The 15,918-nt window shown below is 39.0% G+C and overlaps 1 protein-coding gene across 1 annotated transcript in view; it reads left to right on the forward strand.

The window, feature by feature from the left end:
* Window positions 1-302: 302 nt before the first annotated feature.
* Window positions 303-15,918, forward strand: part of Rpt3 (26S proteasome regulatory subunit Rpt3) — a 112,939-nt gene continuing 97,323 nt past the window's right edge. Inside the window, exon 1 of the mRNA XM_090381647.1 lies at window positions 303-359. Within this exon, the coding sequence (XP_090237773.1) occupies window positions 327-359 (33 nt within the window). The 5' untranslated portion in view covers window positions 303-326. The remainder of the gene's footprint in view (window positions 360-15,918) is intronic.

Raw genomic sequence — 15,918 nt, forward strand, 5'->3', positions numbered from 1 at the left:
GCTCATACGCTTGCTTTCTTGCATCACATGCCACTACTACTACATCCAAAACGGAGGTTGCTGCAATATTTGTTGGAGAAGACGAAAAACCATCTGAAAATAGAGATATATGCATATATCCCACCGGTGACTGCTGTAAATTATAACAGCGCTAAAAAAGAATGGTGAAGACTGAGGATCTAGGTTAAAATATTTACTCCATGATCAGAAAGATGGCGTATATTACGCCGGGTACAACTAGTTTGTAATAAATCCTGCAGTGTTTGTTATATATATTTTTTTCAAAAAGTGCATTTAGCTATAGAGGTCGCTTTACAAAAATTAAAATGGAGGAAATTGGGGTGATTGTTCCCGAAAAGGTGAGAATCATTTTTGGCTTTTCAGGATCATTTTTATTTCTTCAGCGTTTAGTAGACATCCCAATTTTAACCTAAAGCTCTTACGTAATATATACTATAACGTAAAGCTCTTACAGCCATACACTGCTGTTTAAATTAATGTCAGTGTCTAAACTCCTTGGTATCTGGTAGCTACATTCTGGCTTATTCATTCAATGGCAGCAGTTTTTTTTTTTGTTATATGTAGCAATTTTGTTTTCTGGTGTCTGTGTGGATACGAGAGAGTAACCATAAGCTCCGAAATTAACGTTTTATGCGGTTGTCATTAAAAACAATTTTTGATATGCTAAAAATATGAATTATAATTAAAGCGAGGCATAAGAAACTGTTCTCAGTGGATAGAGATTGCAGTTTCATTTCTTATATTGCACATTTCTGCAGTAGCATGTTCGAGAGGCAAGCAGAAAGGGTAACTCTTGGTCTGGCAATCAGCAGTGATTATTCGTGCATTAAGAATATTAGTTTTTTGAGATATAGTATTAGTAGTGGCATGAAGATATAAGTAAGCAAACATTACCCCAGGGACTCACATCTGGTGAGTATGGGCTTGGTAAACCCAGGGTCCTGAGCTGGATATCATCATTCTTCTCTTTCTTGGTGATTCCTTTCTATTTCTCTCTCTCTCTCTCTTTCAGGGTCAGGGTAACTCGGGAAATTTTTTTTGGCTGGTGCAGCATAAGCCTCAGGCTTCCTTGCACCATATGGCTAATAATAATAATAATAATAATATACAGTATCAGCAAAAAAATAGTGCAAGATGAAACACTAACCACCTCATTTGCCTAACCCCTTAAATATATATACTTTTACAAGTTGCTGTACAGTAATGGAATTAAACGTTGACTTAAATAATCATGACAGAGGTAGTTTAGTTCTGTATCGTACAATAACTCACCTACGTTATTGAAATGACAACATGAATTCATACAGCATTATCTAAGTGACTTTCCATTGAAAATTCAGGCCTGACTTTGCAACAGATATGCAAGGTGCATTAGTATAATGGTTATGACACATTAATTTCAATCATAAACGTATTCCTTAACTTACAGGTAGACAAATTTTTGTCTTGTTTACCCTCTAGCTAACACAGTTGTGTTTAATTAATAATTTGTATTGTCAGTAGCTTGTTTGATCCTTGTGGCTTGTCACACATTTTCTCAGGTATGACAACATAGGACTTAGCATTAGTAGAGGCACATGATGCAAGAACGCAAGCTTATACAGCATCAGCCAAAAAAAAAAAAAAAAAAAAAAACACTTCCCATTTCACTGATCCATTCATTCCAAATGTTTGTCTAGTTCTGCCTCAAATTTATTTAAGCTGTCAACTTCCATAACAACAGATGGAAGTTTGTTCCTGCAAACTACTGCTGGCTAAAGGCAAACTTCTGCACATCTATTCTAAATTCTTTCCTCAATTTGAATCTATGCCCCTTCAGGTTTGTAATCTGAGCAAGAGGAAGAATCCCATCAGCATTGAGTCTGCTCAATCCATTCAAGACGATATACACCTCAATCAGATTGCCTCACAGGTGCCTAGTCTCCAGAATCTGCAATTTGTAGAACTTAAGCATTCCTTCATAAGTGCACCCCTTGTTGTTCACCAGTCTTGTTGCCCTTCTCTGTATTCATTCTAGCAACTCTACATCCTTCCTAAAACAAAGCTTTCAGGCCTATACACAGTACCCAAGATGTGGCCTGACCATTGCCTTATACAAGAGGATAATCACCACCTTATCCCTGCTTGCAAAATTCCTGCATATCATTGACAAGATCCCATGACCTACCCTGGCAGCCTGTCTGCACTGCTCAGAAAACTTCATATCTGCCTGCACAATTACTCCCAGGTCTTTTTCATTTTCTACCACCTTAAGTGTAGTACCACACAGTTGGTACGTTTCTCTGGGGTTACTGCTACACATATGCAGTACTTTGCACTTGTCAATGTTAAACTTCAGTTGCCACTTCTCAGCCCATCTACCCAACTTTCCCAGATCCTGTTGCAGTAGCATACTGTCATTACTATTATTAACAACTTTGCCAACCTTTGTATCATCTGCACACTTTGACATTAAGCTTGATATATCTTCATCAATATTATTGATAAATATACAAAACAACAATGGGCCCAACACCGAACCCTGAGGTACACCACTAATAACATTAGTCCACGTAGAGCAGTACCCACTATTTACCAAAGCAACTAAGCGAACCCTTAGCCATAATTATGAGAGCATCCTTGGACTCAGAGGAGGTTCCCATGGACTGGAGATGTGCAAATGTATCCCCAGTTCACAAAGGGGGATCGAAGGGTGACACGAGTAATTACAGACCAGTTAGTTTAACTTCCGCTCCAGGTAAAATAATGGAGTCACTGGTTAAAGATGCATTTCAGGATCATCCAGACAAGACTGCAGCAATAATTCAGACACAGCATGGGTTTGTTAAGGGAAAGTCTTGTCTGACAAATTTTATAGGATATTATGATGTGGTTACAAAGGAACTGGATGCAAAAAATAATTTTGATATCATATATTTGGATTTCAGGAAAGCTTTTGACACTGTTGCGCATGGAAGACTATTGTACAAATTGGAGCAGAATATTATTAAGGATAAGTTGCTATAATGGATAAAAGGATGGTTAAGTGGAAGAAGACAGAGGGTGGTAATCAATGGGTGCTGCTCTTCGTTGACTAATTTTATTAGTGGAATCCCACAGGGTTCAGTGTTGGGTCCACTGTTGTTTTGTATATTTATCAATGATATTGATGAAGGTATATCAGACTTAATGTCGAAGTTTGCAGATGATACAAAGGTTGGCAGGGTTGTTAATGACAGCAATGGCAGTGTGCTACTGCAACAGGATCTAGATAATTTGGGTAGATGGGCTAAGAAGTGGCAACTGAAGTTTAACCTTGACAAATGCAAAGTACTGCATATGTGTAGAAGTAACCCCAAAGAAACGTACCAACTGTGTGGTACTACACTTAAGGTGGTAGAAAATGAAAAAGACCTGGGAGTAATTGTGCAGTCAGATATGAAGTTTTCTGAGCAATGCAGACAGGCTGCCAGGGCAGGTCATGGGGTTTTGTCAATGATATATAGGAATTTTGCTAGCAGGGAAAAGGAGGTGATTGTCCCTCTGTATAAGGCAATGGTCAGGCCACGCCTTGAGTACTGCGTACAGGTCTGGAGGCCTCATTTTAGTAACGATGTAGATTTGTTTGAGCATGTACAGAGAAGGGCAACAAGATTGGTGAGGGGAATGAAGGGATCCTCTTACCAAGAGGATCTGCAAATTGCATTGGCTGGAGACTAGGCACCTGCGCGGTGATCTGATTGAGGTGTATAAGGCCTTGAATGGGTTGAGCACGCTGAATTCTGATGAGATTCTTCCACTTGTTCTGATTACGAACCTAAGGGGGGAATAAATTCAAATTAAGAAAGGACAGATGTAGGATAGATGTGCGGAAATTTGCCTTTCGCCAGCGGGTGGTTAATTGCTGGAACATACTTCCATCTGTCGTTGTGGAAGTTGATAGGTTGAATAAATTTAAGGAGGAACTGGACAGGCATTTGGAGGGTATGGTGTGATTTTTTTTTTTTTTTTTTTTTTGGCTGATGCTGCATAAGCTCATACACTTGCTTTCTTGCATCACATGCCACTACTACCACTCTGTCTACTCCTGCTCAACCATCCTTTTATTCATTGTAGCAACTTTCCCTTAATTCCAAACTGCTCCAATTTGTACAGCAGTCTTCCATGTGCAACAGTATCAAAAGCTTTCCTGAAATCCAAGTATATGATATCAAAATTATTTTTTGCATCCAGTTGCTTTGTGACCACATCATAGCATCCATTCAAATTGGTTAGACAAGAGACTTCCGCACCTCCGTAGCCAGGTGGGAAGGAGCAGCAGTGCGTAGCACACGCTTCTTGATTAGACCGGGGTTCGAGCCCGTCACCACCAAACACGGAGGATTCGGAAAGGTCAGGGAATGACCACCGCATATCCCGGAGCAATATGGCCTTAGTTGCTAATGCTCCTAAAAACCAAATAACAAACAAAACAAACAAGACTTCCTTTTGACAAACCCATGCTGTCTGAATTATTACTGCTGTCTTGTCTAGATCAGCGTTTCTCAAACTGTGTTCCGTGAGATGTGAACAAGTGTTCCGTGAAAAATCATAATTAATAATTAAAAAATAATAATAAAATAAATAAATTTCGCATATTTGTAGCAACACCACTTTTGCACCATTATAATTTTTAACATTATTTTATTATTTTATTTTTTTGGTTATTAATATTCTGGCATAGACTAATAATCAAATAGACCGTGGGACACTTTATTTTGGTGGGCATAGAGAAGTATGCGTTGAGGTAATGACATCTACAAAAAATAGCAATGTAGTGATCTAATATGCCATTTATATCCATTTAGCCTGGAGAACCCAGGTTGAAGGAGAGGGAGAAGCTAATCAATATCATAACTAAACTCATTTCCTTTATAAATTTTTTTTGATAATTATCAGTATTTCAAAATATTAGTATTAAAATAAATGACTATGAATTTGTGGTTGAAAAAAGGAACTTTAAAATGGGAAGCAAGTACTTCAAGTAGTGCAAACATGATTGATGAAAACTAACACAATATTGTCATACTTCAAAGTGAGGATGTACAAGCAGCCTTCTTTTCCCAAAAAATCTGAAGTGAAAAAACAGGAACCAACTAATAAAAGACCAAAACGAAAGTATGATGACAGCTATTTGAATTTCGGCTTCACACGTGTTGGAAGTAAAGATGCTCCTGATGCACAGTGTATCGTATGTAATAAAATATTAGCAAACAGGTCTTTGGATCCAGCTGAACTTGTGTTTTGTAAGTGTTCCATAAATATATTGTGGGATGAAAAGTGTTCCGTGACTAAAAATGTTTCAGAAACGCTGGTCTAGATGATCCTGCAATGCTTCTTTAACCAGTGACTCCATTATTTTCCCTGGAACAGTAGTCAAACTAACAGGTCTGTAATTACTCATGTCACTCTTTGATCGTCCTTTGTGAATTGGAGATACACTTGCAGATCTCCAGTCCGTGGGGATTTTCCCTAGTCTAAGAATGCTCTCATAATTATGGCTAATGGTTTGCTAACTTCCTTTGCCCCCTCCTTTAATATAACTGGATAGATCCCATCCACCCCAGGTGCCTTTTGTTATGTTTAACTTCACAATTCTCTTCTACTTTGCTCTCAGTTATTACAAAATCATTTAACTCCCTGTTAGAGTTGGATAAACATCTGGCCCTCTCCTCCTTGAATAACTCCTTGTGCAAATCTAGAGGCAAAATACTCATTTAGTTCTGCAGCTATCTGAGAATGATCATCTACAGTCAAACCGTTGATATCAAGTGGACCAATCTGATTCATCTCCTTCCTTTTAGAGTTTATTTCATCTCCTTCCTTTTAGAGTTTATATAAGTAAAAAAGTCTTTGCATCCTTTGCCGAAGATTTTCATAATCTGACTTCGCTTGCCTAACTTCCTTTGTGACTTGATTACAGACTAGCTTATACCTACCATATGCTTCTGTGTCACCTGACAATTTATGTTCATCCCATGCATTTTTCTTCTCTGCCACGAGTGTCATTAGTCCTTCTGACATCCATTCAGGCCTAAACCTAGAGCAGTATTTCTTAGTTACCAAAATTACTTCCTTGAATCTTCCCATTTAGAATTTTCTGTTGGTAACATCATCATCAGTTGGTCCCACTGTATGGAACCTAAAAAATCTCTGAGACCACTGTAGTCGGCTTTATGAAAGCAAAAACCCTTCCCTTTACCCTTGATGGTAGTTACATCTTTAAGTAAATCCCACATCAGTATGCTGTGATCACTGCCACCTAGTGGTTCCTTTATGTGTAAATTCTTAATGCATGAATAATCACTGCTGATAATCAGATCAAGAGTGTTACTCCCTCTTGTTGCCTCTCTAACATGCTGCCATAGAACACAATCACCAACAAATCCACACAAGTCTTGCTAGTGTGTGAGTGACCGACCCACAAGTTCCAGTCTATATCTGGGAAGTTAAAATCCCCCATTATAAGACAATCTAGTTTACTGTCCCACTATTTCTCTGTATAATTGTTCATTGTACTCATAAGAGTCATTAGGCCTATAACAAACTCCTACCCTCATTTTTGCTTTCCCAATGCTTATGTCACTCCAAACTGACTCAACATTGCACTGTCCATATATGTGAACTGGCTGTACCTCTTTTGATTTTGTTTCTTAACTAATAGCATAACCCCTCCTAACTTCCTATCCTGTCTATCCTTCCTGTACACATTGTACTCCCCAAATTCCAGTTCTGCATTCCTTATATCTGTGTGACACCACGTCTCTGATATCCCAACAATATCTGCCTTTGATGTCTTAACCAGCACTTCAAATTCATCAAATTTTTTTACTATACTCCTAGCATTGGTTTACATGCTAGTATACATACACCTGTTCTTACCCTTAGTTACTCTAAAACACAGCCCATGTATTTACTTGTTTCTTGACCCCCAGCAGTTCCTGAAAGCCCCAGCAACTGGCTTTCTGGGCTGCTGCTCATTGCATAGAAGCAGTGCAAGAATCATTTCCACCTCTGCCTGTGGCTATTGTTAATCTTTTAGTCTGTGAATCCCCCCCCCCAAGCTAGCAGTTTTCCAACCCACCTAATATTGCCACAATAGCATCAGCAAATATTCTTGCACCCCTTCTATTTAATTGTATCCCATCCCTGTAGAAGCAATCTCTCCTGTTAACTAGCACACACCACGCTGAGAAAAATTCTATCCCCATGACCCCTGCACAATCTCTCCACCACCAACTGAGCAGTGCAGACGGGCTGCAAGAGTAGCTCATGGAGTATTGTCAATGATATACAGGAATTTTTCCAGCAGGGATAAGGAGGTGATTATTCCATTGTATAAGGCAATGGTCAGGCCACACCTAGAGTACTGTATACAGGTCTGGAGGCCTCATTTCAAGAAGGATGTAGAGCTGCTGGAACGAGTACAGAGAAGGGCAACAAGATTAGTGAATGGAACAAAGGGGTGTTCTTACGAAGAAAGGCTTAAGTTTTGCAAATTACAGTGTCTGGAGACTAGGCACCAGCGAGGTGATCTGATAGAGGTGTATAAAGCCTTGAATGGTTTAAGCATGCTCAATGCTGATGGGATTCTTCCTCTAGCTCAGAAAAATCACCTGAGAGGGCATAAATTCAAATTGAGGAAAGACAGATGTAGGATAGACGTGTGGAAATTTGCCTTTAGCCAGCGGGTGGTTGGTTGGTGGAACAGACTGCCATCCCTTGTGGTGGAGGTTGATAGCCTAAATAAGTTTAAGGCTCAGCTGGACAGGTATTTTGAACGAACAGAGGGGTGAAGTGGTAGTGGGTTTTTTTTTTTTTTTTTTTTGGCTGATGCTGCATAAGCTTGCTTTCTTGCATCAAATGCCTCTACTAATGCTAATGCTAATTCATTGACAAAGACTCTCATCATATACTCCCTCCTATCATGTCTGGGCAGGATTGCAGACACTTTTAAATTTAACCCTAACTGGCAATTTGTTTTCAGCATTGACCTGTACTTGCGTAGTAAATCTGCAGGTCTCCTACACTTAATATCATTAGTGCCAATGTGTGCAATGTTATCACCTTTTGTGCCCTTAAAAGATATCTACTCCACAATGTCATCAACTTTTGCCCCTGGCAGACGTACCTTGGTCCTATTCCACCTATACTTTTTGCACAATATATATATATATATATATATATATATATCCCCTTTCCTTGACAATCGAGTCACCAACAATTACATATTCCTGTGAGACTAGCACATTAGTAGTAGTAGTAGTGGCAGGTGATGCAAGAAAGCATGTGTATGAGCTTATGCAGCATCAAGCCAAAAAAAAAAAAATCACACCATTCCCTCCAAATGCCTGTCCAGTTCCTCCTTAAATTTATTCAACCTATCAACTTCCACAACGACAGATGGAAGTTTGTTCCAGCAATTAACCACCCGCTGGCTAAAGGCAAATTTCCGCACATCTATTCTACATCTGTCTTTTCTTAATTTGAATTTATGACCACTTAGGTTAGTAATCTGAACAAGTGGAAGGATCCCATCAGAATTCAGCATGCTCAACCCATTCAAGGCCTTATACACCTCAATCAGATCACGGTGCAGGTGCCTAGTTTCCAGCCACTGCAATTTGCAGAACTTAAGCCTCTCTTGGTAAGAGGATCCCTTCATTCCTCTCACCAGTCTTGTTGCCCTTCTCTGTACACGCTCAAGTAAATCTACATCCTTCCTAAAATGAGGCCTACAGACCTGTGTGCAGTACTCAAGACGTGGCCTGACCGTTGCCTTATACAGAGGGATAATCACCTCTTTTTCCCTGCTAGCAAAATTCCTATATATCATTGACAAAACCCCATGACCTGCCCTGGCAGCCTCTCTGCATTGCTCAGAAAACTTCATATCTGCCTGCACAATTACTCCCAGGTCTTTTTCATTTTCTACCACCTTAAGTGTAGTACCACACAGTTGGTACGTTTCTCTGGGGTTACTTCTACTCATATGCAGTACTTTGCATTTGTCAAGGTTAAACTTCAGTTGCCACTTCTTAGCCCATCTGCCCAAATTATCTAGGTCCTGTTGAAGTAGCACACTGCCATTACTGTCATTAACAACCCTGCCAACCTTTGTATCATCTGCAAACTTTGACATTAAGCCTGATATACCTTCATCAATATCATTGATAAATATACAAAACAACAGTGGACCCAACACCGAACCCTGTGGGACTCCACTAATAACATTAGTCCACGAAGAGCAGCACCCATTGATTACCACCCTCTGTCTTCTCCCACTTAACCATCCTTTTATCCATTGTAGCAACTTACCTTTAATACGATTCTGCTCCAATTTGTACAATAGTCTTCCATGCGCAACAGTGTCAAAATCTTTCCTGAAATCCAAATATATGATATCAAAATTATTTTTTGCATCCAGTTCCTTTGTAACCACATCATAATATCCTATAAAATTTGTCAGACAAGACTTTCCCTTAACAAACCCATGCTGTGTTTGAATTATTGCTGCAGTCTTGTCTAGATGATCCTGCAATGCATCTTTAACCAGTGACTCCATTATTTTACTCGGAACAGAAGTTAAACTAACTGGTCTGTAATTACTCGTGTCACCCTTCGATCCCCCTTTGTGAATTGGGGATACATTTGCACATCCCCAGTCCGTGGGAACCTCCCCTGAGTCCAAGGAGGCGCCTCCGTAGCCAGGTGGGAAGGAGCAGCAGTTCGTAGCACACGCTTCTTGATTAGACCGGGGTTCGAGCCCGTCACCACCAAATACGGAGGATGCGGAAAGGTCAGGGAATGACCACCGCACCGGAGCAATATGGCCTTAGTTGCTAATGCTCCTAAAAACCAAATAACAACAATGAGTCCAAGGAAGCTCATAATTATGGCTAAGGGTTTGCTTAGTTGCTTTGCCACCTCCTTTAATATAACTGGATAGATCCCATCCACCCCAGGTGCGTTTCTTATGTTTAACTTCAGCAATTTCTCCTCCACTTTGCTCTCAGTTATTACAGAATCATTAAGTATCCTGCTACAATTTGATAACCTTCTGCCATTTTCAAACCTTAATAATTCCTCATGTGTGAATGTAGATGCAAAATACTTATTCAGTTTGTTTGCTATCTGAGCAGGATCATCAACAGTCGAACCATCAATGACAAGTCGACCAATCAGATTCATCCCCTTCCTTTTAGAATTTATATAAGTAAAGAAATCCTTGCTATTTTTCTTAGCATCTTTTGCCAATGATTTCTCGTAATCTGTCTTCGCCTGCCTAACCTCCTTTGTGACCTGATTACAGACTAGCTTATATCTGCCATAGGCTTCTGAGTCGCTAGATAATTTATATGCATCCCATGCATTTTTCTTCTCTGTTACGAGTCTCATTAGTTCATTTGATAACCATTTAGGCCTAAACCTTGAACAATATTTCTTAATAGATACGAAACTTTTAGTAGCTTCCACGATTAATTCCTTGAATGCTTCCCACTTAGAATTTACTGTTGGTAACATCATCAGTTTATCCCACTGTACAGAATTTAAAAACTTTCTGAGACCACTGTAACTCTCCTTTACGGAAGCAAAAACCCTTTCCTTTACCCCTGATTGTAATTATATATCTTTAAGTAAATCCCACATCAGTACACTGTGATCACTGCCACCTAGTGGTTCCTTTATCTGCAAATTCTTAATACACGAATTATCACTGCTGATAACCAGATCAAGAATATTACTCTCTCTGGTTGCCTCTCGAACATGCTGCTGCAGAAAACAATCATCCAATAAATCCACACATGTCTGACTAGTGTGTGAGTGACCAACCCACAAGTTCCAGTCAATATCTGGGAAGTTAAAATCCCCCATTATAAGACATTCTGATTTACTGGCCCACTCTATTTCTCTGTATCATTGTTCATTGTACTCATTCGAGTCATTAGGCCTATAACACACTCCCACTCTTATTTTTGCTTTCGCAGTGCTTATGTCACACCAAACTGACTCAACAGTGCACTGTTCATCTATATCACCTGGGTGCACTTCTTTTGATTTTGTTTTTCTCAATTAACAGCATAACACCTCCTCCCTTTCTATCCTATCTATCCTTTCTGTACACATTGTACTCCACAAATTCCAGTTCTGCATTCCTTATATCTGTGTGACACCAAGTCTCTGCTATCCCAACAGTATCCGCCTTTAATGTCTTGACCAACACTTCAAGGTGTGGCACTCACACCATGCAGAGGAATGCAACCCCCTCTGTGTTAACAATCAATACTAGGTGGGTAGATGACTGTCATCAACCAGTGCAATACAGCCTCTACTTGTTGGAGCCTTGAAGTGGTAAAACTGATGTTTAGTCTCCAGCTAAGTTCTAGGAACCCTTATTTTTTCTGTCATGCAGTGCAATATAATGTGATTAATGTATTTGAGGTTATGATGGGCATCATGGCAAGATCCAATCTTGCATTCGTGGGTACAGCAATAAAACAGTGTTCGCAGACCAGACACTAGATAGTCCACTGGACTGAATCGTTTTTAACGTTGTGGGAGCCATTCAGATCACCTAGGTGTAATCTCACTGACTGTACTCTGGCATATAGTGACTGGAGGGTGTCCAAGTAGTGTGTATTGGTGGCTTTGTTGAGGCCACGTAATGTAAAGGAGCTGGGTATGTTCTTACTGTGTATATGCCATATCCAAAAATTTCATTACTTCATTCATGTTCCCCCCCCCTTTTCTCTACTATTGAATATGTCATGGATAGTCAAACTAATAGAACAAACTTATCTGCATCTCTAAGTGGGCGTGCTTGTTGTTTGGAGCATTAGCAACTAAGGCCATATTGCTCCGGGATATGCGGTGGTCATTCCCTGACCTTTCCGCAACCTCCCTATTTGGTGGTGACGGGCTCGAACCCCGGTCTAATCAAGAAGCGTGTGCTATGCACTGCTGCTCCTTCCCACCTGGCTACGGAGGTGCCTTACTTATCTGCAGAAACATCTAAACCTCCCAAATACTTCCTTGTTCATTTCACAAATATATGTGGTATCATTTTCAATCTTGATGAGTCCATTTCCCCTTACAGTCTGCCAAGTCCCACTTGCTTTTTCTGATAGAATCGCAATTGTTGTTGATTAAACCACTGCTGATTTCAGTTCTAATTATTCGCTGTGCGTATCCTTTTGCTCTAAAGGTGCTTATGGTGATATTCCCTGTCAGAGACTTAGTAATTTGGAATCTCCTCTTTTGGATCTTCCCTGGCTTAAAATCTCTCTATCCCATTCTGTCAAATTCATCTATTGCCTTTATCAATCTCCCAATTCCAGTAATCATTTGGAACTCTTTGAAGCTTGAGTTTATCTAAAACAACTTTCCTAACAGTGAAGTAATTTTCCTTGGCAATTATAATGTTCACAACTCCAGCTGGCTTCAATTTTCTACTCACACACATCCAGCTCAATAATGACCTCACACGGATTATTCATTTACCTATCAAATTACCAGACAATCCTAACCACATAGCCGGCGCCTCCATAGCCAGGTGGGCAGGAGCAGCAGTGCGTAGCACACGCTTCTTGATTATACCGGGGTTCGAGCCTGTGACCACCAAATACGGAGGATGCGGAAAGGTCAGGGAATGGCCACTGCATATCCCCGGAGCAATATGGCCTTAGTTGCTAATGCTCCTAAAAACCAAACAAACAACAACAAAAAACATAACCACACAGCGAAAACTCTTGATCTTTTTCTCACAAACCGTTCCAAGTACATGATAAATTAGTGATACCCTAGGCATCTCAGATCACACCCTGAGGATGGTTTCTTCTTCAGTGGAGCCATCATCTCACAGCTATTCCCAACCTTGTGTTTTTTGGCATTACAAGAATGCAAAAGGGATGACCTGCAAGATTTCTTTTCCTTGGTCATATTACTGTTTCAAAACTTCTGATGTCAATGTTTGCTCAGATCATGTCAGTGAAATTATTCTTGTAGGAATGGAATCCTTTATTCCACACTCCACTTTAAAATCTTGTCCTTTATCTAAACCTTGGTTTTCCAATAAATGTGCTAAGGCTGTTCAAGAGAAGAATGTTGCATATCATAATTGACTTGTTTCCAGTTCTTCAGTTTAATTTTCTGCCTACACCAAGCAGTTATGAATCAGTCCAAACTAGATTTTGAACAGGCTAAGAGTACTTAAAAACTTTGCTTCTTCTCCGGATGGTAGTCGAGCATGTTGGTCTCTTACCAGAACTGTTAGCCGCAAAATTTTTCCATCTTTGTTCCCACCTCTTTTAAAACATGATGGTTCTTTTGCCACCTCACTTAAAGTTAAAGTGGCATACTAGCATTCTACTTTTCTTCTAACCCTTATATTGATGACCTTGGTAAACCACCACTTACCATTCCCAATACACCCCATTCGATGCTTCCTGTGATCTTCTGTCAAAAGGATATCAGAAGGATTTTGTACAATTTTGATGTTAAGAAAGCTCCTGGAACTGATGGTATTTCTCCACTTGTTCTCAAAACCTGTGCTCTTCAACTTACTCCTGTCCTGTGTTGCCTTTTTAAATTTTCTTATTCCACTGGTGTTTTTATCTTTTGCTTGGAAATTTGCTTATATCCAGCTAGTTCATAAAAAGGGTGAAAAATTCCTCTGATCCAATTATCATCCCATTGCATTTACTTGTAATTAATAGAGATGTTCATGAACAGCCTACTCCTAAACTATCTTGAAACCTTCCATCCAATCAGTGATTGCCAATATGGATTCCATCAATCCATTGGTAATATACAGGCTTATGTTACCCATCTATGGACAAATTCAATGGAAAAGTTTGTGAAACTCAAGCAGTTTCTCTTGACATTTCAAAGCCTTTTAAAAGAGGTCTTCTAAATAAGCTTCCATCATAAAATGATTTCCAAATGTGTTTGTATTTGGGTATCCAGTTTTCTCTGCTCGCTGCAGGTGATGGTAGATGGCTGTGTCCTCTTAACTTCTCCACTAGCAAAACTAATGCTAGTGTTCCCCAAGAAACACTAGCATTAGTTTTGCTGGTCATAGCACATTGCATTCCATTTTTGCTGATGATAGCACATTGCATTCCATTTTTCCAGTTTGAAAAATCTTACTCAGCTTCAACTTCTCAAATATCTGCTACCAATTCTTTAAATGCTGATCTCCAGGTAATTCTCCAATGGAGCCAAATTAACTTAGTTAATTTCAATTCTTCTAAAACACAATTTTGTCTTATACTTTGCAGAAAGGATTCTTCTCCTATTTTTATTTTCAGTGACACCACTCAAATTTCTAGACAATATCACATATCTTTATTAGGGATTATCCTGACTTCTAATCTCTCTTGGCACAAGCACATCACAGATATTGCTTCCCCTGCATCTAAAACACTTGGTTTTCTCCCTCGCTCTTGGTGTTACTTTTCTTCTTTGTGTTACATTCTATACAAATCTAAAATACATCCAAGCATGGAATATTGTTTCCACATCTGGTATGGTGCCCCCTATAACCTCTCAGACTTCTAGACTCTATTCAAAAGAGAGCAGTTAGGTTAATTAATGACCAATTTCTTACAAAGTCTTTCCACACTCTGTCTCATAGACATTTTGTTTTTGCTGCATGCCTTTTCTATAGATATTTCCTCGGGCACTATTCTTCTGAATTGGCTTCTATAATTCCTGCTCTCTCTTCCAAATCAGTCTGAACACGTGCTGCAATCAGTCGGCATCCTTTTACTGTCCAACTTCAAACTCACAGAACCAACTTTTCTTCTTCCCCACTTATCCATTCAACTTCCATTTTCTGGATCAGCTTCCCTTCGCACACATTTCCGGAAATTTATAATCTGCAGAAATTCAAGTCAAATATCAACTAGTATCTTTTTTTTCATATTCTCAATGTGGGTTCTCAACCCACACGTGGTACTAAGTACTATAGGGTCTAATACCTTTTGATGTTGCAGTTTTCACTGAAAAAAAAAAAAAAAAAAAAAAATTAGAGGTTGCAAAGATTATTAGTAGTGGCAAAATTATGTAAGGAAACAAGCTTATAAGCATCACCATTTAAAAGAAAAAAATTAATTTCCTGCACATTTTATTATTTGCTTAATTCATTTTACTTAATCCATTTAAAGCATTCCATCAGTTTTCTTCACAGTTACATTCCCACCTAAAAGTTTGGAATCATGTTTCATTTTCTCAGTTTTGAAAGTTTTTATTAAAATAGGACCAACTTGTTTACCAATTCTTATTAAAATATTTTCTATTATGTATAAAAATCAAAAAACTTAAAATAATATTTAAGAAATTTTTGGAATACAGCAGGCCCCCGTTATAACGCGGTTTGCTTTACGCTGATTCGCTATAACGCTGTTCTGATATTATAACCCGTATCTGACTATAACGCTGTCACAGATCACTATAACGCTCTTTTACAGATTGCATTTTTGGCATATTTAACGAAATCGTTTTATTTGATGGAGTCGATAGCAAAACAGCATTAAAACGTTTTCCACGCCGACTTGAGAAATTTTCCCACGCTCAGTGAAATTTTCTCGCAGATTTAATTGCAGTATGTTACGTAGTTCCGAGATCAACATTTTAAAAAAAATGATGAAGTATATTGCTTGTAATATTTGCGTTATTATGCATTTATCCGAAGTCTAGTCATCACTCAGTACAGTATTAGATATCGTGCGTTACGGACAGTTTACTTGAACATTGTATCGTAATTAACGCAATTACATTTTATAAGAGTTAATAATGGCCGATAAGAATGAAAAAAGCAACGTCTGAGCGCAGTACGAAGACTATAAATGTAAGAAAAAGACGGAATTTGAAAATTAA

This window comes from Mastigoproctus giganteus, chromosome 9 (assembly GCF_048544385.1).
Source record: "Mastigoproctus giganteus isolate SK-2022 chromosome 9, ASM4854438v1, whole genome shotgun sequence".
Lineage (NCBI taxonomy): Eukaryota > Metazoa > Arthropoda > Arachnida > Uropygi > Thelyphonidae > Mastigoproctus > Mastigoproctus giganteus.